This window comes from Choloepus didactylus, chromosome 6 (genome assembly GCF_015220235.1).
Source record: "Choloepus didactylus isolate mChoDid1 chromosome 6, mChoDid1.pri, whole genome shotgun sequence".
NCBI lineage: Eukaryota > Metazoa > Chordata > Mammalia > Pilosa > Megalonychidae > Choloepus > Choloepus didactylus.
Genome location: NC_051312.1, coordinates 91,530,671 through 91,551,570, shown reverse-complemented (window position 1 = coordinate 91,551,570; position 20,900 = coordinate 91,530,671). Strand labels below are relative to the sequence as shown.

Here is a 20,900-nt window from a genome sequence, read left to right as displayed (position 1 = left end):
GTCCCGCTCCGCCCTGTCCCGCGGCCTCCGCCCATTTGGGGACAGAGGCGTGGTCTCTGGTGGGGCCGGAGGGGACGGAGTGCTGCGCATGCGAACTGGCGCCGCGCTCTGGGGCAAACCGGCAGGGAGGTGGCCGCGGAGTTCCTGCTGGGAGATAGGAGGGGGTGCTTTGTATCCTCGCGGCTCAGCCAAGCACCTCTCTGTTCCATCCGGCCCCGCTCTACCTCCCTCCCACCCTCGTTCTATATATGCTATAGGAGAACATCCCCGGGAGCCCCTCGGAGCCAAGCCCAGGTTGGCAGCTACCCCAGGGCCCCGCGCGCAGCCGGGGACCCCGCGGAGGCGCAAGCGCCGCGTCAGACTTGCAGGCCGGCTAATCTTTGGACATGCATCTTGTACAATGAGCACAATAAGAGCCAAGACAGAGTAGCTGAAAAAGAAGGGCTTTATTAGAAGAGCGCCACTCCCTTCCGTATCTCCACCTTCAAGTTTCTGGATGGAGGGGGAGGGGGGGTACCCAGGCCCCAGGAGACGCATGGAGGGCCCTTGTCAGATGGGACAAGCAGGCCCTGGGTCTGTATTGAGCGCTTACCACGTGCTGTGATAGGGCAGCAGGAGCGGTCTGGATCCTGACCTCAGCTCTGTGGCTGTTGCCGGAATGCCTTTGGGAAAGCCACAAGAGCATCGGTTTCTTGATATGTAAAATGGGGACTGTATCCCCACCCTCAGCGGACTGTTTCAGGAATAAGAGAGATTTGTGAATGACCCATCCTGGCACACAGGAGAGGCTCAGGGCAGGCTGGCTTCCACTCCTCTGCACTGGGAGGTCTGCAGGAGACTCACCTGGAGACAGGAGGATCTAATTAGACAACGGATCTAATCACCCCAGGCCCACTTTGAGACGCATTCACTCGGGTCTTCTTATCCTTCCTCTCCAGGGTTCCCAGTCTCAGTTAGTGGTTTCATCAACCTCTCAGTCACCCAGGCTCCTCCTGCCTCTCTCCCCACCTCACACGCTCCCTCAAGCCCAGGCCTCCCAGATGTCTCTCCTGTGCATGCATCTCCAGCCCCCTGGGAAGCCTCCTATCTAGCCAAGGAAGACTTTCAAATGCGCACCCGTGCACCCATGAGGGTCACCCACAGACCGGTATTCCAAGGCCACACCCTTGCCTCTACCAACCTCCATTCCAATGCCTCTACCCTGAGCTGTAGCCTCCAGGCTCAGGCACTCGCCCCAGCCCAGTCTCAGACATGGTTTATGCTGGCCCCCTGCCGCTGTCTGAAAGGCTCTTCCTCCCCTTTCCACACACCTGCAACCTAACATCAGGCCTCAGCTCTGATGCCACCTTTCCACGGAGCCCCTCCACTCTCCTCGTTCAGCATTCCCACCCCTCTGTCTGTGCCCGTTCTGTGACCCTAAACTGCACTGCTTCCCTTAGAGTTGAGTGGTGGGTTCTTGGCCTCCCCACCAGCTCATAAGAGGCCCAGACTCATTCTGGGTAAGACAGTAGGCAGTACTTGGTGGAGCCAGGCTGAGCTGCACCCTGGTCCTTGTTCTTCCAGTCACTGGCTGTGTGATCTGGCAAGTCCTCCATCTTTTTACCTTCATCTGTAAAATGGGCTTCTAGCAGAAGTGTGTGGTGATCAGTACAGGCTGGTCACGGGGCTCAAAAAAGGCCTCCTCAGGTGGGATATTGGGCAGCATTGCCTTTTGAGATGGGCAACTCCTACATGTTCCAAGATGGAGCTGGGGTCATGACTGAGAAAGCATGTCTGCCTCAGCCCTCAAAAGAATGGGTTTCAGAGGATGCTTGGTCTCCTTTTTCTATGTCAGAGGATTGGAGCCATATGAGGAATATAGTGTGGTGATTGAAAACATGGACTCTGGACTCACTGTCTGGGTTCGTATTAGCTGTGCGATTTTGGGCAAGTGACTTAAGCTTGCTATGCACCATATAAAATCAGTATATGTGCCACACATACAATCAGCAGACTAGTATCTACGCCATGGGGTTATTGTGGGGGTAAATGGATCAATCCATGTAAAGCCCTTAGAGTGGTTTCTGGGATGAAGTAAGTGCTCAGTAAGTGTTAGCTGATGTATTTTCATCGAATCAATGCTCTCATTTTGTGCAGATACTGGGTTCCCAGAGGCAAAGAGATGTGTATACACAGCTAGTGAGGAGTCTAGCCCTCCTAAAAGGTGAGAATGGGAAGGGCCCTCAGAAGGTAGGCAGCTTCTACCTTCTCTGGTAGGTGAGGAATGAGGCCTAGAAAGAGAGAGTGAAGTTTCCAGGGCCACCCAGCTGGGTGAGGGGTGGGACACTGACCCTGCTCTTGGAGGGGGCTTGGGGGCTGAAGAGAAGCTGAGAAGCCAGGGCTGCCCAACAAGTTTAGGGCTCTGAGGATGACCCTGGCGGGTTGGTTTTCATAAACTGAATCACCTAATGGTGCTATTAAGGGGCATGATGTGTTGGCACTTTTACCATTTAATTCTCAGGACTGCCCTGTGCAGGAGTCTTCATTAACCCCGTTTTGCAGATGACACATTGAGCCTCAGGGAGATGCCCCAGGTCACACAATTAGTAAATGGCAAGAACTGGGAATGACTCCTACCTTGTCTGACTCCACTCCTATGCCCTTCCCCTCTCCTCCCCCCTTTCTCCCCATGGGAAGAGCTACCTCTGCAACCTCAGCTTGCATCTCCCTGTCATTGAGAGTTCATTCCTTTTCAGAACATCCCTTTCCACCCTACTAGGGAGAGTCTTTTGAAACCTGGAGTTGGTCCACCCCCTTCTTCCTGCTCTGTAGCACTCTATACTACCAACCTGCCAGAGGTCCATGACAATCTAACAGAGCCCTGGAGACAGAATCTTCGCTGCTCCAGGCCAGACAGCCTCTATCTTCACTGCTCTGTGTACAACAGGGTTTCCCAGATGAAACTCTTGTAACAATAATAATAGCAAATCCCAGCAGCTCTAACTGCCAAGCTATTCCTAAAGGAAGCCCCTTGGCATGGGAAGTGGCTCAAAATGAAGGCTTCTAAGACCCAATGTCTTGGGGTGGAATATTAAAATAACCAGGGTTATTCCCCTTCATCTCATTGCCATTCCCCTCCTGTAAGAGGCAACTGTTCTAATGTGCTTAATGTGCAAATATTTGTATGTGTTCTTAGAGAACATGTCTTGTTTATTTCTTGTTATTGTCTCCTTCTGATTTAATTTTTGCACTAAGCACTGTGTTTTTAAGATCCCTCCTTTCTGTTTTGTGTGACACCTAGTCCGTTGCTTCTAACCACTGTGTAGGACTTCATCTGCTCTCCAGGGATGTACACCCAGGTGGCTTCCAACTCCTTGCCACCAGGAATCAGGCTGCAGTCAATATCCTCACCTATAGGCCACCTATGAGGCATTCTTTGGGATAATTACCTCCAAGCCCAGTTGTCGGCTGGCCTGAGACATGTGTTCTACTCAATTCAACGAAGTAGGTGGGATGGAATGCAGAATGCCCAGCACACATTCTTTCTCCCCGATACCCCCTTCCATTGGCCCATATCATTCAAATCCCAAAACTTCCCTGACCACCCCCACACCAGGCTGGATTCTTGGCTGGGGTTACACCTGGGATTTGAGTTTTGCCACAGACCTGCTGCCTGTCTCTGGGCCCACTTTCCCACCCATCAGGGATGGGGTGGGGAGCCCATTTCTCAAGGCCCTTCAGGCTTGGACTTCCTGCTCCCCGTACTCATTATTTATTCTTTTCTTAGGGTTTGAGGAAGTAGATAGGTGTAGCATTGGGGTGGGGGAAACTGAAATGGGGCCTCACCTTTGAGCTCCACCTTCATCCCTGTTTGGTGTGTTACCTCTTGCCTCTAAGGGCTATTGCTTACTGTGCCCAAGTGCTACCAAGATGGGTGGGGGCTGAGGAGGTTTTTCTTCCACTGAAGGCATGAACGATGCTAAGGCTATCTCCTCTAACCCTTGCATGCCTGGGTTATGTTTAATAAGTTTTAATGAAATCTGGGCTCTGGGATAATATGGGAGATAGAACGCTCCCTGAGGACAGGTCATTTGCTTTTCTCGATGCCCAGTGCCTAGGTGGCCATATCATTGTCTGCCTCCTTTCTGGACCTGGCCTCTAACTTTGTGGGGCTCTAGCCTGTGGACTCGGGATGGTGAAGGTCAGGCCTGGCTGGGGCAGTGTGGTCAGCGTCCAGGAATGGCAGACCTTGATGCCATTTAGTCCTCGATGCACAGCAGATCCTTGTGACCAGGTCACTCCCCCTGCTTAGGCCTCGGTCTCCCCACCTGTCAAATAAGGATGATAATACTGTTCCCTGATTGTGGAGAGGATGCAAGGAAGTCAGGGACTTAGGTGCTTAAAAACATGCATTCATTCAGGGTGTGTGTGTATGTGTTTCTGAGTTCTATTGTGGTAACATATATACAACATAACACTTCCCATTCCAATTACTTTCAAATATACAATTCAGTGGTGATAATTACATTCACAATGTTTTGCTATTGTCATTACCATCCATTACAAACTTCCATCACCCCAAATAATTGTAGGTGGTTTTTAATATCTTAAAATAACTTTTTATTATTTTCTTGCATATCTTCCATTAGATTTAGTCCGAGGTATACCGATTTTTGTACACTGATTTTGCATCCAGAAAACATGGTGAATTTTCTTGTTGATTTTAATCAGTTTGTATTTTTGGGTGAGGTGGGGTGGGGTGGGGGAATGTGCTATGCAGATCAATGGTTCTCAGTGGGATGTACTGCCCTCTAGGGGGAGCTAAGGAAATTTGTGGAGGAGTTTTTGTAGTTTTGCCTAAAATTTACACAGCAAAATGCATAGTATTTTATTTTAAAGTATTTTTTCTTTTTTTATATTTAAACTACAATTTGAGCATTATATTGATTTTTTTGAAAATACGTGTGTGAGTAGATTATAATATCCAAGAATTTCATTTCATGCCAGTGAAGCTGGGCTTACTTTGTTATAGAAAGGGCAAGTTGGATCTGATAGGGTTGCAAACCTCTGAGGCTTTGATAATTTTATTTTTCTTTCCAATAATTATATTTTTGTATCTTTTTCTTTCCTTATTTACTCTCAAGTCCTGTACTATGCTGAACAGAATTGTGATGATGGGCATATCTTCTCTAGTTCCTAATCTAAAAGGAATCCTTCCAAAGTTTCACTTTTACAATGATTTTCTTTAAAATCATGAATGGATGTTGCATTTATTGAACTTTCTTCTGCATGTGAGATGCTCATACTTCTCTAGATGTGATGTAGATACTGATGTTCTAATTTTCTAACCCCCCTCAAATTTCTGGGATAAAACATCTTGGTCTTGATACATTATCCTTTTTACCTGTGGCCATATTTCACCTGTTGGTATTTTATGTAGGATTTTTGCATCCACATTCATGGGTGAGATGGACCCATCATTTTCCCTTCTTGGGGAATCCTTGTCAGGTTTGGATATCAAGGTTATGCCTTCTGAAGAGTCAGGGCCCAGAGTTACCTCCCCAGTATCCTGCCCTCCAGAGTGTGGATGAGGTTGAGAGCAGGGTCTGTCTGGTTATGCTTGAGGTTCCTGAATCTTAATCTCTTTACTTGTAAAATGGAGATAATCCATGTGCCTATCAGGGAAATGGGAAGGAGGTGTCAGAGCATAAAATCCAGACTTTTCTGAGTACATGGACATGTCCTCTCCTGGCCTCAGCATTCTTGTTTTCTTGTCTGTTATAAGCACTTGATAGATGGCTACTCTTATTACGGGGGCAGTGAATTCATTCAGGATTAATGATACTTAATTGTCTAAAATAAGAGTCTGCATCAGGAAGGTCTGTGTGAAGGCAGCAGGGCAATGTTTTTTCATTTATTCAACAAATATTTATTGGACACTCTAAAGGCAGGAAAATGCTCCCCAAAGATGTCCATGCCTAATCCCCAGCACCGGTGAATATAGTGGGTTGCATGGCAAAGGGAAATTAAGGTTGCTAATCAGTTGACCTCAAATTAAAAAGAGTATCCTGGATTATCCAGGTGGGCCTAATGCAATCACAAGGGTCCTTAAAAGTGGGAAAGGGAGTCAGAAGAAACAGGAAGATGTGACTAAGGAAGAAAGTCACAGAGTGATAAACGTAGGTGGCTTTGAAGATGGGGAAACCAGCTGACCTTAATATAGGAAGAGTATCCTGGATTATTTCCAGTGGGCCCAATGGAATCACAAGGGTCCTTAAAAGTAAAAGAGGGAGGCGGGAGAGTCAGAGTCAGAGGAGAGGTGACAACTGAAGCAGAGGTCACAGTGATGCAACTGCTGGTTTTGAAAATGGGAGGGGGCCACAAGCCAAGGGGTGTGAGCAGCCTCTGGAAGCTGGAAAAGGCGAAGAAATGGCTTGCTCTCCTGGAGCCTCCAGAAGGAATGCTGCCTTGCTATATTTTGATTCCAGCCCACTGAAACCCATTTTGGACTTCTGACCTTGAGAACTGTAAGATAATAGATTTGTGTTGTTTTAAGCCACTAAGTTTGTGGTAATTTGTTATAGCAGCTATAGGGGACTAATACAGCATCCTAACAGGATACAGTCTACAGCACTGGGACAGATGGGCTCTCATCCACTCATTCACTCACCTCTAAAGTACTTATGCTGCAACAAAGTGAACCAATAAAAATCCAGAGATTCAAAAAACATAATAGTTTATTTTGTTCTCCCACAACAGTTTGAGTATTCAGAGCAGTCGGTGGACAGTTCTGCTTTGTACAGTAATTCAGAAAGTCTCATTTCTCTGCCATCCTTTAGGCCAGTGTTCTCAACTAGGGGTGAATTTGCCCACTAAGGTATATTTGGCAATGCCTGGAGACATATTTGGTTGTCACCACTTTGGGGGATGCTACTAGCATTTAGAGGCAGGGATGCTGCTAAGTGACCTCCAATGCACAGGACAGCCTCCCACAACAACAACAACAAAATGTCCCGCCCCAAACGTCAATAATGCTAATGGCGAAAACCCTGGCTTTAGGCCCATGGTGCTGTCTTCATCTGTAAGGTCAGAGCTGGGTCACAAGTCCATACACGTTCAAACCAAGGGACATTTCCTTCCAGGAGAAGGAAAAGGTAAGCATGGGTTTTAAAACTATCCACATGCCCGAGGCATCCCCAGACTGATAAAATCAGAACACAAGGCGATGGGTCAGGGCATAGATCTCTTTTTCCCACGGCCCCCACCTTCCCACCCTAGGTGATTTCAGTGTGCGGCCGGGTTTCAAATAGAAGGTATCCAGAGAGGAGAAAGGCGTGTTCTCAGCAGGGAAAACATCACGTGTGGAGGCACAAAGGCTGTGGCCATTCACCCACCCAGGGCAGCCCATCCTGCCTCAGGAGACCCAATGCCCTCGGACACAGCTCAGCCCTGGGTCGTTCAGCGCCTTCCACATGAGCAGCATTTCGTACGGCGCGAAACGGTGCACCAGCAGCAGTTTGCGGTACACGCAGGGGTCGAAGGAGGGGTGCCGGGCTCCGGGCAGCTGCACGCCGAAGGGCCGGATGCCTTCATGGCCGCTGGGCGCCAGGCCGGCGCGCTCCAGGCACATGCCCATGTAGGCGTCATCTATGGGGAAGAGTGGGGTGTCGCGGGCGGCCCTGCGCAGGGCCTGAGCCGTGTGCCTGGACAAGAGGAAGCCGCCGCCGCTGCAGTACACCGGGTAGGCCTGCCCGGGAAAGAGCTGCGGAGGCACGAAGTATTTGCTCCAGCTGTCGCGGATGGGCACCGAACCGTCCATCAGCTGCCCGGTGAAGAGGTGTCGGTCGGGCGGCTGCGCCGCCAGGAAGCGGAGCACGTTGGAGGTGTGCACGAAGACGTCGTCGTCGCCGCTGAGCAGAAAGCGCGCCTGCGGGCAGCGCGTCGCCAGCCAGTCCAGCAGGTGCACGTGCTTGAGCGTGAGGTTGAGGAACGTGTCGGTGAAGGCCCACTGCAGCACGTCGCGGTGCTCGCGCGCCTCCAGGCCCACCAGCGCGTTCAGCCTCTCGGCGCGCTCGGCGTCCTCGGGCGCCGGTGCCCCCAGCAGGAAGACGCGGCGCACCCGCAGCCCGCGGTAGCTGCGCTCCTGCCCCCACGTGCGGCGGATAAGTTCACGCCGCTCGTAGTGCATCGGGTACGACTTCACGGCCAGGAGCAGGAAGACACCCTGGCTTCCAGCGCACTTGGATGGCGCGTCCCAGAGCAGTGGAAAGTGGCGGCAGTGGCGGTACCGCAGGAAGTCTTGGATCCGGGCGGGTAGCTGCTCAAAGGCGGGGGTGGTGTTCGCTGAGGCGTTGGCCACACACGGGGGCCCTGGGTTGAGCACCGAGGGCTCCGCGGCAACAGGAGTGTGGGTGGGGCCAAGCGACCTCTTCTCCTTTTGAGACCTCGGGAACTGGAGGAGCCCCTGGTGCAGTGCCAAGAAACTCAGACCCACTAGAAGAAAGGTCAGGGTCTTGACATTCATCGACCTGCGGCAAGGAGACGCCATCTGTGGGGGAAACCGAGTCAGAGGTGAGCCAGCGGTAGCCTTTGACGTCAGCGCTGCTCCACCCGTCACCCATCACCTGTCTCCCAGAACCCAGCCCCGGCCCCTTCTCGACTCTGCTGACACGGAAGGTAAGACGTGTCAAGAAACAGTGACCAGCGTAATCAAAGCTGTATGTAGGTTTATTGAAACCGGGGACATCCACTAAGAGTCTTAAAATGGTCAGCGGGTTACAGCGGCTTATAAAGGCAATCGGGATTTTTAAGTGGGAATTTATAATAATTAGTTGGCATTTAAGCTTATTATGTAGGAGGGTGTTACAGAGTGGAACAGATATGCATTGGTTAGTGTAGCATATTTGTCCAATTTTAATAGGCTGTCCCTACTGGACAGAAATCAGCTGATTACTAATGTTGTAATTATTGTAACATTGTTGGAACTCCTCCATTCTCTTACAAAGACCTGTCCTTGATCAGCTTTTATCTTAGAAAAGCCCCTGCTATTTCTCTGAAAGGGGGCTGCTGCAGGCCTGTTTTCTTTTTATTTCTCGTTGGAAACGTGACCAAAATATTCCAGTCGCCACCATTGATTTCTTTTTTGTCTGGTGGTTGAGGTAGATTCAAGCAGTAGGTTTTTTGTTTGTTTTTGTTTTTGTTTTTTATGTTGGTTTATTTTCTGTGTGGGTATGTGTTTTAAATTGTAGTGAGGTGTGTTTGGTGACTGTTTAATTATATTTAAGACTCTTAGAGTGGGATTATTGAATTGAGTGGATTCTGGTTATGACCCTCTCTGAGGCACATGCAGGGTTATTTATTATTTTAGTTTCTGTCAACCAGAGACAGCCCCATTTTTATTTCATTTTCTTTTTGATTAGCTATTTTAAGAGGCTCATTTGTCTTGAGGGTGACAAGGAATTAGAACAGAAGACGGTACAAGAAGTAATAAAAACATATAGGCTGATAATTGCAACTAAAAGCATTAATCTAAAGCATATTAGTTGTTCCCATATTTTATTAAACAAAGAGCCTAGATCAACAAATAAGTCTGTTTTTTTGAAATGTTTGAGCCTGACTGATACCATGAAACACCTTAACTTGGTCTTTTAAACTATTTAGGATACTTATTACTGTGCCAAACTAATTAATACAAAAACAGTATTCTTTATGTATTAGGATGCTGGCACCTCTTTGTTGGGCAGTCAAGTAGTTAGAGCCCATCTCTTGTGTAAAACCAGTGAGGCTCAGCTGTCAGCTTCAGCCTTAAGGCTTGAGGAGCACCCAGGGTGGTGTGGAAGCTTTGTTTTGTAACTTCACAGATATTTGCGATGGTTTGCTCTAGGTCGTATGTTTCTAGGGAAAGTGTATGAGCTAGTGGAACGTGTGTCATGGTAGGTTAAAGGATTGGGAATGTTATTTCTTTTTTATTGGTTCGAGGCTCAATATAAAAAGTACTTAGATTAGTTATTTGACTAGTATTTAGGGTAGACAATTTAATATGGATGGGACAAGATATCTTATTTTATGTTTTTTCTGACCGGTCGTGGGGAAAAACTGTATGTATTTTTTTCCCAAGAAATAAACAATCTTTTATGATCTGAAGTAAGGCTAAGAGTAGAAAAAAACTCACCATGAATGTGTCACTCTCTTTTTAAAAAATTTTTAGGTCATATTAGCATGGGCGCACTGTCATTTTTTTTTTTTTCCTATATTAGGGAAGTTGTGGGTTTACAGAACAATCATGTATAAAATACAGGATTCCCATATACCACCCTATTCTTACCATCTTGCATTAGTGTGAACATTTGTTACCATTGATGATAGCATACTTTTATAATTTTACTATACACTGTCGGTTTTTAAAAGAATGAGTCAGTCCGAGTGAGCAAAAGACATTTTTATGTAACTAATATAACAATTTATGTATATTATTTTAACTTACATTGAGTTTTAATTTCAGTTATGACCTTAATGTTGACCAAATCTTGTTATATTAAATTTATTTGTAATGCATATTAAGGGATTAGTAGAGGCATTTTATGTGCCAGTAGAATTTTTGTCATTAAACCAATATCTAGTTTTAGTGATTTCTTTTTTGTTAGGTTTAGAAAAATATTACAATTTATTTTGAGTTTTGTGTCATTGTATATGGGAGTCCAGTTTTTATTGTGTGAATCAAACCAGACTGTTTGGTTATTATATAACCAGTCTGGGATATATCCCAATTTTGGTCTTGCTGCATTTAAGTTTTTCACCCATAAAGAAAATTTTGTAGTCATAAAGTTCACAGTAGTGAAATGTCGGCCTAATGTTTTAATTAAAGGCTTCCAATGTGAACAAATTTAAATCAGTCTTTAGAGTGGTTAGCCTTATTTTTAATAGGATGCCAAACCCATTGGGAAACCTATTTGCCTATTTTTACCCACTGATCAAGTTTTGTTGGATAGAATTTTATTTTAGGTTCATTGTTATCATTTTGATATTGGCAAACCTAACAGTCAGTTAGATTGGCAGTGTTAGAAATCTTTGAAGGGATGGTCTAACTTTACTAGGGATGATTAAAAGTAATTTTATTTTTTATTTTTATTTTTATTTTTTTAAATTGAGATTGTTTACATACCATACAATTATCCAAAGATCCAAAATGTACAATCAGTTGCCCACAGTACCATCATACAACTGTGCATCCATCCCCACAATTAGTTTTTTTTTTTTTTTTAATCTTTACAACATTTTCATTACTCCAGAAAAGAAATAAAGACAAAGGAAACTCAAATCCTCCCATACCCCTAACCAACCCCCCTCCATTATTGATTCATAGTATTGGTATAGCATATTTGTTACTGTTGATGAAAGAATGTTAAAATACTACTAACTGTAGTATATAGTTTGCAATAGGTATATTTTTTTCCTATATGCCTCTCTATTATTAACTTCTATTTATAGAGTCTACATTTGTTCTAGTTCATGAGAGAGATTTCTAATATTTGTACAGTTAACCATGGACATTGTCCACCACAAGATTCACTGTTTTATACATTCCCATCTTTTAACCTCCAACTTTCCTTCTGGTTGCATATGTGACTCTGAGCTTACCCTTTCCACCACCTTCACACACCATTCCTCGCTGTTAGTTATTCTCTCAACGTGCTACCATCATCCCTGTCCATTTCCAAACATTTAAGTTCACCCTAGTTGAACATTCTGCTCATATAAGCAACCACTCCCCATTCTTTAGCCCCATTATATACCCTGTTAATATATATTTCATGTCTATGAGTTTACATATTATAATTCATGTCAGTGAGACCCTGCAATATTTTTCCTTATCTGTCTGTCTTATTTCACTCAATCTAGTAGTGCCCTCAAGATTTCTTCTTCAACCCATTTTTTTAAAGATGTTTTTGTTCACATGTGTATAGTATACATACTATACATTCTGTCCTAAGTAAACAATCGATGGTTCCCTGTATAGTCACGTATTTATGTATTCACCACCATCACCTCTATCTATATAAGGACATCTCCATTTTTTTCCACAAAGGAGGAAGAGTCAAGGAAGGTAGAAAGACAAAAGAAAAAGAAAAAAGAAACAGAAAAACAAAACAAAACAAAATGTGACAGCTAGGAAGCAACAAAAGGAAAGACAGCATTAAAATAAAGTAGATTAAAGAGTCAGACAACATCACCAATGCCAAGAGTCCCATACCCTTTCCCTATGTCCTCCCCCCACCTCCATATGCATTTAGCTTTGGTATGTTGCCTTTGTTATATTAAAGGAAGCATACTACAATGTTTCTGTTAATTAGAGTCTCTAGTTTGCATTGATTGTATTTTCCCCCCAATCCCACCCTGTTTTTAACACCTTGCAATGTTGACACTCATTGGTTCTACCTCATGTAAAAACATATTTGTACTTTTTATCACAATTGTTGAGCATCCTAGGTTTCACTGAGTTATACAGTCCCAGTGTTTATCTTTCTTCTTTTGTCCTAGTGTCCCACATGCTCCCAACCTTCCTCTTTCAACCATACTTAGTCATCTTTGTTCAGTGTGCTTACATTGCTATGCTACTATCTCCCAAAATTGTGTTCCAAACCTCTCACTTCTGTATTTTCCTTTCTGTCTGCAGTGCTTCCTTTAGTGTTTCCTGTAGAGCAGGTATCTTGTTCACAAACTCTGTCATTGTCTGTTTGTCAGAGAATATTTTAAGCTCTCCCTCATGTTTAAAGGACAGTTTTGCCCGATATAGGATTCTTGGTTGGTGGTTTATCTCTTTCGGTATCTTATGTATATCACACTACTTCCTTCTTGCCTGTATGGTTTCTATTGAGAAATCCACACATAGTCTTATCAAGCTTCCTTTGTATGTGGTGGATCATTTTTCTTTTGCTACTTTCAGGATTCTCTCTTTATCTTTGACGTTTGATAATCTGATTATTAAATTGTTAGATCCCAGAAGAAGAAACTAACATGTCGAAGGAGTTTCTGACCCAGGGGCCCTGCAGCTTATCTCACAGGTGCCCCATAAACTAAAGAATGAAGGCTGTTCAAGGCTGTTCAAGGCTGTTCCAGCCACAGTGGTGCCTCAAAGGCGGGTAAGGCAAGTTCAGATATATCCATAAGATAAACAACCAGAAAGGCCTGCTCTCTCTAGATAGATAACGCAGCTGCTTTCCTAAAAAGAATATTGTCTCCAAACGCTAGCAACCAATCAGCCCAAAACTTGATAGGCACTTACACAATCGAGGGACAGAACACCACAGCAGGCACCCTTCCCAATGTGGGTTCCTTTTTTTGTTAAAAAATGCTGCTCTCAGATAGAGAGCTGGAGCCATTTTCTTTCTTTTCGCTGGCTCCCACCTGCTTTCTTCCTCTAATAAATCTTAAACTTTATGCTTAAACTTTGACTTGCTGCATTGTGTGGATTCCTGAATGACTCTGACCTAACATAAGTGTCTTGGTGTAGGCCTATTCAGATCTATTCTCTTTGGGGTACACTGCGCTTCTTGGATCTGTAATTATACGTTTTTCATAAGAGATGGGAAATTTTCATTGATTATTTCCTCTATTATTTCTTCTGCCCCTTTTCCCTTTTCTTCTCCTTCTGGGACACCCATGACACATACATTCTGTGTTTCATGTTGTCATTTAATTCCTGGAGACACTCATATTTTTCCATTCTTTTCTCTATCTGTTCTTTTGTGTGTAGGCTTTCAGGTGCCTTGTTCTCCAGTTCCTGAGTGTTTTCTTCTGCCTCTTGAGATCTGCTGTTGTATGTTTGCATTATGTCTTTCATCTCTGTGTTGTGTCTTTTATTTCCTTAGATTCTGCTAATTGTTTTTTCGAACTTTCAATTTCTACCTTATGTACACCCAGTGTTTTCATTATATAGTTCATCTCTTTTGCCATATCTTCCCTAAACTTTTTGAATTGATTTAGCATTAGTTGTTTAAATTTGTGTATCTCAGTTGAAGTATAAGTTTGTTCCTTTGGGCCATAACTTCGTTTTTCTTAGGTAGGTTGTAGTTTTCTGTTGTCTAGGCATCTGTTTTCCTTGGTTACCCCAATCAGGTTTTCCCAGACCAGAGCAGGTTCAGGTCTCAGCAGGAGGCAATAGTATTAGGTTTCCCTGAGGGAATGTCTTAGAAGATTGATGCACCCTGTGAGGCCTCAAGTCACTGTGTTTTACAGCCCAGCATGTGGCGCCTGTCAGCCGGTAGCTCCAGACTGGTGCAAGGAGGTGTGGCCCGTGGCTGTTTTTTCCCTAGGCTCTGGGGTCTGGTTCTGAATGGAAGGTGGGCCCCACTTCTTTCCTCTTAGGGAAAATACACCCCCTAGGGAGAGGTCATTAGCATTTGAATAGTCTCTCTGCCTGTGCTATCTCTACACTTGTCTGGGTCAGAGTGCTGGGAACTGAAAATGGCCGAGGCTTTCTCCACTGAGCTGAAAAAGGGACAGAAATCCCCACTTCTGGGCCAGTTCGCAGCCCCCCTCAGTTTCACCCATCGCCCCTCCCTCCCTTAGAGGTCTTCTGGCTCTCCAAGTTCAGTTGTCACCAAAAGCCTCTGCCTGCTTGTTGGGGATTCATAGCTTGTATTGAGCAGTCCACATTTGTTAATTAAAACCCCAGTTGGAGCTCAGCTGAGCTCTGTTTGCTTGCTCAGAGAGTGCTGCTCTCTAGCACCACGAGGCTTTGCAGTTTGGGCTGTGGGGGAGGGGGCTTCCGGCTCAGTTCAAAGTTTTTAACGTACAGATTTTATGCTGTGATCTCAGGCGTTCCTCCCAATTCAGTTTGGTGTATAATGAGTAGACAGTCATGTTTGTCTCCCCATAATTATTCCAGATTATTTACTAGTTGTTCCTGGTTGTTTATTAGTTATTCCAGAGGGACTAACAAGCTTCCACTCCTCTCTATGCTGCCATCTTAAAGCCTCTACTCAGTAGTATTATTTTGACTGAGGGCTTTATGTTGACAATTAGGGAAAGAGTGGTAAATAGGCCTGTTAAGAGGCTAACAAAAGAGTAACAACAAAATTATAAAAACAGATAAAAGCACAAGTGTGGGGATTAAATAAGGGAAGTTTAGGTCACCAGGTTTTATTTCATGATCTTGGGTGGAAGCTGTCAGATGCTGACATCTACTTTTGGATTATTTTGTTTTTTTTAGTTTTGTGTCAGATACAGTTTTATATAACCATTTTCAAAGTGGTATCTGTTTTAGCTGGGAGATGTACCTAAGGTTCAGTTTTTTTTTTAACTTGATAGCTGTATGAGAAATTAACAAAATCTGATAAGGTCCTTTTTAGCAAGGTTCAAGATTTTTTTTTTTTTTTGGAAGCAGTTTCAGTGAGATAAAGTCACATACTATACAATCCATTCAAAGTGTACACTCAGTGTCTTCTAATATATTCACAGAGTTGTGCATTCATCCCCACAATCAATTCTAGAACACTTTTACCCTCAAGAGGGTTCACTATGTTTTATCCTCTGGCTTTCCTTCTAGTGACATACATGACCCTCAACTTTGCCTTTCAACCACCGTTGCACCCACATATCATTGCCTTTAGTTATACCCACTATAATGTGCTCCCATCACCTCCATCCATTTCTGAATATTCTGAATATTTACAATCAACCTTATTACGTATTCTGTATAAATTAAGCACAAGCTCCCCATCCTCTGCCCTCATTCTATCTTCTGGTGACCTGTGTTCTAGATACTAACACTATGAGTTTGCTAGTTATAGTTAGCAAACTATATAGTTATAGTTAGTGAGGTCATATAATATCTGTCCTTTTCTCTCTGACTTTTTTCACTCAACATAATGTACTCAAGGTTCATCCATGTAGTCACATGCATCATGACCTCATTTCTTCTTACAGCTTCATAATATTCCATTGTATGTATATACCATATTTTATTTATCCATTCATCTGTTAATGGACACTTGGGTTGTTTCCATATTTTGGCAATTGTGAATAATGCTGCTAGAAGCATTGGTGTGAAAATGTCTGTTCACATCCCTGCTTTCAGCTCTTCTAAGTATATACCTAGTGGTAGGATTGCCAGACCATGTGGCAGTTCTATACTTAGCTTCCTGAGGAACTGCCAAACTGTCTTCCACAGTGGCTGCATCATTCTACATTCCCACCAACAGTGAATGAGTGTTCCTATTTCTCCACATCCACTCCAACACTTGCAGTTTTCTGTTTTTTTAATAGTGTCCATTCTAGTAGTTGTGAAGTGATATCTCATTGTAGTTTTGATTTGCATTTCCCTAATAGCTAGTGATATTGAACATCTTTTAATGTGCTTTTTTAGCCATTTGTATATTGTCTTTGGAAAAATGTCTATTCATGTCTCTTGCCCATTTTTAAACTGGTTTTTTTTTTTGTCTTTTTATTGTTGAGTTGTAGAATCTCTTAATATATCCTGGATATTAAACCCTTATTGGATATGTGGTTTCCAAATATTTTCTTCTGTTGAGTAGGCTGCCTTCTCACCCTCTTGACAAAGTCTTTTGAAGCACAAAAATATTCAGTTTTGAGGAGGTCCCATGTATCTATTTTTTCTTTCATTGCTTGTGCTTTAGGTATAAAGTCCAAGAAACCATTGCCTACCACAAGATCTTGAAGATGCTTCCCTATATTATCTTCTAGGAGTTTTATGGTTCTTGCTTTTATATTTAGGTCTTTGATCCATTTTGAGTTAATTTCTGGATAAGGTGTGAGATAGGGGGGTCCTCTTTCATTCTTTTGGTTCTGTATATCCAGTTCTTCCAACACCACTTGATGAAGAGGCTATTCTTTCCCAGTTGGGTGGCCTTGGCAGCCTTGTCAAAAAATCAGTTGACCAGTTGTGAGGGTCTATTTCTGAATGCTCAATTGAATTCCAATGGTCAATATGTCTATCTGTATCCAAATACCATGCCCTTTTATCATCTGTAGCTTTGTAATATGCCTTAAAGTCAGGAAGTGAGAGTCTTCCATCTTCACTTTTCTTTTTCAAGATGTTTTTGGCTATTCAGGGCCCTTTACCCTCCCAAATAAATTTGGTAATTGGCTTTTCCAATTTGTGCATTTTCCAATTTATGCATGTTCCAATCCTCTACCTATTGTTGATGTCCAGCTTCATTTTGATCAGACAAAGTGCGTTGTATAATTTTGAACCATTTATATTTCGTACCTAACATGTGGTTTATCCTGGAGAATGATCCATGAGCACTTGAGAAGAATTTATATCCTGCTTTTTGGGGGGTGCATTTTTTCTGTATATGTCTGTTAGATCTAGTTTATTTATCAAGTTATTCAAGTTCTCTATTTCTTTATTGATCTTCTGTCTAGATGTTCTACCTATTAATGTGAGTGGTGTATGAAGTCTCCAACTATTATTGTAGATATATCTGTTTCTCCCTTCAGTTTTCCTAGTGTTTGCCTCATGTATTTTGGGGCAGCCTGGTTAGGTGCATATATATTTATGATTGTTATTTCTTCTTGGTGAATTGCCCCTTTTATTAATGTCCTTCCTTGTCTCTTATAACAGCTTTGCATTTAAAGTCTATTTTGTCTGATATTAGTTTAGTTATCCTAGCTGTTTTTTTGGATACTGTTTGTGTGGAATATCTTTTTCTGGACATTCATGTTCAACCTATTTGTATTCTTGGGTCTAAGGTGAGTTTCCTGTAGACAACATATAGATGGCTCATATTTTTTAAATCCATTCTGCCAATCTGTGTCTTTTGATTGGGGAGTTTAATCCATAAACATTCAGTGTTATTACCATAAATGTAGTATTTACTTCAACCATTTTATCCTTTGTTTTTTTTGTATGTCGTATCTTATTTTTGTCTCTCTTTTATACTTTTAGTTACACTTACTGATAATCTTCATTTCTACATTCTATGCTAAGCCTCTCTCTCCTGTCCTTTCCTTTCATCCTGAGGACTCTCTTTAGTATTTCTTGTAGGGCAGGTCTCTTTTTTTTTTTTTTTTAATTAGATTCAGTTTTATTGAGATATATTCACATATCATACAGTCATCCACGATGTACAATCACCTGTTCACAGTACCATCATATAGTTAGGCATTCATCACCCCAATCTATTTTTAAACATTTTCCTTACACCAGAAAGAATCAGAATAAGAATAAAAAATAACAGTAAAAAAGAACATCCAAATCATCCCCCCCATCCCACCCTATTTTTCATTTAGTTTTTGTTCCCATTTTTCTACTCATCCATCCATACACTGGATAAAGGGAGTGTGATCCACAAGGTTTTCACAATCACATTGTCACCCCTTGTAAGCTACATTGCTATACAATCGTCTTCAAGAGTCAAGGCTACTGGGTTGGAGTTTGGTGGTTTCAGGTATTTACTTCTAACTATTCCAATACATTAAAATCTAAAAAGTGTTATCTGTATAGTGTGTAAGAATGTCCACTAGAGTGACCTCTTGACTCCATTTGAAATTTCTCAGCCACTGAAGCTTTATTTCATTTCATTTTGCATTCCCCTTTTGGTCAAGAAGATGTTCTCAGTCTCACGAAGCCAGGTCTAGATTCATCGCTGGGAGTCATTCCAGGCAGGTCTCTTTTTTTTTTTTTTTTTCCCCTCACTAGCTACTATCTGTCACTAGGGCCCAAATGTCCTTATATTATAAGACATTGATTTTACATGGTTCACATAGTGCATAGAAGTGGTAAAAGAAAATATCTCTTCTTTTGTGTCTGTGTTATTTCACTCAGAATTATATCTTCAAATTCTTCTGTGTTGCCATATATTTCAAGAAATTGTTGGTTCTTTTTGCTACATGGTATCCCATTGTATGTATATACCACAATTTATTTACTCATCTTTTGAAGTACACTTGTATTGTTTCCATCCCTTGCAATTGTGAACAATGCTGCTATGAACATTGGTGTACAAATACCTGTTCATGTCACTGCTTTCAAATCTTCTGTTTATATATTGAGAAATGGAATTTATGGATCATAGGGTAATTAAAATATCTAGTTTTCTGAGAAACCATTAAACAGTCTTCCAGAGTGGCTGTACCATTATACATTCCCACCAGTAGTGAATAAGAGTACCAATGTCTCCACATTCTCTTTTTTTCATTTTTGTTGAGATTGTTCAGATACCATACAATTATCCAAAGATCCAAAGTGTACAATCACTTGCCCCTGAGTACCCTCATACAGCTGTGCATCCATCACACTTAATTTTTGTTCAATTTTTAGCAACTTTTCATTACTCCAGACAAGAAATAAAGTGAAAGATGAAAAGAGAAAAAAAGAAAAGGAAACTCTAAACCTCCCCTATCCCTAACCAACCCCCCTCAATTGTTGACTCGTAGTATTGATATAGTACGTTTGTTACTGTTTATGAAAAAATGTTGAAATACTACTAACTGTAGTATATAGTTTGTAATAGGTATATAGTTCTTCCCTATATGCCCCTCTATTATTAACTTCTAATTGTATTGTCATACATTTGTTCTGGTTCATGAAGTGATTTCTAGTATTTGTACAGTTGATCATGGACATTGCCCACCATAGGATTCAGTTTTATACATTCCCATCTTTTGAACTCCAACTTTCCTTCTGGTGACATATATGACTCTGAGCTTCCCCTTTCCACCTCATTCACACACCATTCGGCACTGTTAGTTATTCTCACATCTTGCTACCAACACCCCTGTTCATTTCCAAACATTTAAGTTCATCCTAATTGAACATTCTGCTCATACTAAGCAACAGCATCTACATTTCTTCCACAAGGCAGGAGGGAGAGTCATAGAAGGTAGAGAGGCAAAAGAAAGAGGAAACAAAAAAATGACAGCTAGGAAGTAGCAAAAGCAAAAATAACCTTAAATCAAAGTAGAATAAAGAATCAGACAAAACCACCAATGTCAAGTGTCTAACATGCCTCCCCTATCCCCCCTTCTTATCTGCATTCACCTTGGTATATCACCTTTGTTACATTAAAGGAAGCATAATAAAATGATTCTATTAGTTACAGTCTCTAGTTTATGCTGATTGCACCCCTCCCCCAATGCCTCCCCATTTTTAACACCTTGCAAGGTTGACATTTGCTTGCTCTGCCTCATAAAAGAACATATTTGTATATTTTATCACAATTGTTGAATACTCTAGATTTCACCAAGTTACACAGTCCCAGTCGTTATCTTTCCTCCTTTCTTGTGGTGTCTCACATGCTCCCCACCTTCCTCTCTCAACCGTATTCATAGTTACCTTTGTTCAGTGTACTTACATTGTTGTGCTACCATCTCCCAAAATTGTGTTCCAAACCACACACTCCTGTCTTCTATCACCCTGTAGTGCTCCCTTTAGTATTTCCTGTAGGGCAGGTGTCTTGTTCACAAAGTCTCTCATTGTCTGTTTGTCAGAAAGTATTTTGAGCTCTCCCTCATATTTGAAGGACAGCTTTGCTGGATACAGGATTCTTGGTTGGTGGTTTTTCTCTTTCAGTATCTTAAATATATCACACCACTTCCTTCTTGCCTCCATGGTTTCTGCTGAGAGATCCGCACATAGTCTTATTAAGCTTCCTTTGTATGTAATGGATCGCTTTTCCCTTGCTGCTTTCAGGATTCTTTCTTTGTCTTTGAAATTTGATAATCTGATTATTAAGTGTCTTGGCGTAGGCCTATTCAGATCTCTTCTGTTTGGAGTACGCTGCGCTTCTTGGATCTGTAATTTTATGTCTTTCATAAGAGATGGGAAATTTTCATGAATTATTTCCTCTATTATTGATTCTGCCCCCTTTCCCTTCTCTTCTCCTTCTGGGACACCAATGATAAGTACATTATTGTACTTTGTTTCATCCTTGAGTTCCCGGAGACGTTGCTCATAT

The 20,900-nt window shown here is 42.6% G+C and overlaps 1 protein-coding gene across 1 annotated transcript; it reads right to left on the bottom strand.

Moving 5' to 3' along the window:
• Window positions 1-7,393: 7,393 nt before the first annotated feature.
• B3GNT6 (UDP-GlcNAc:betaGal beta-1,3-N-acetylglucosaminyltransferase 6) lies at window positions 7,394-8,527 on the bottom strand. The gene has a single exon (XM_037841820.1). It carries the CDS (start codon window positions 8,525-8,527, stop codon window positions 7,394-7,396), a length of 1,134 nt encoding a protein of 377 aa, XP_037697748.1.
• Between the last annotated feature and the right edge of the window lie 12,373 nt (window positions 8,528-20,900).

Excerpts from the sequence above, each read along its gene's own strand:
- B3GNT6 (XM_037841820.1), bottom strand. The coding sequence starts at position 8,527 with ATGGCGTCTCCTTGCCGCAGGTCGATGAATGTCAAGACCCTGACCTTT.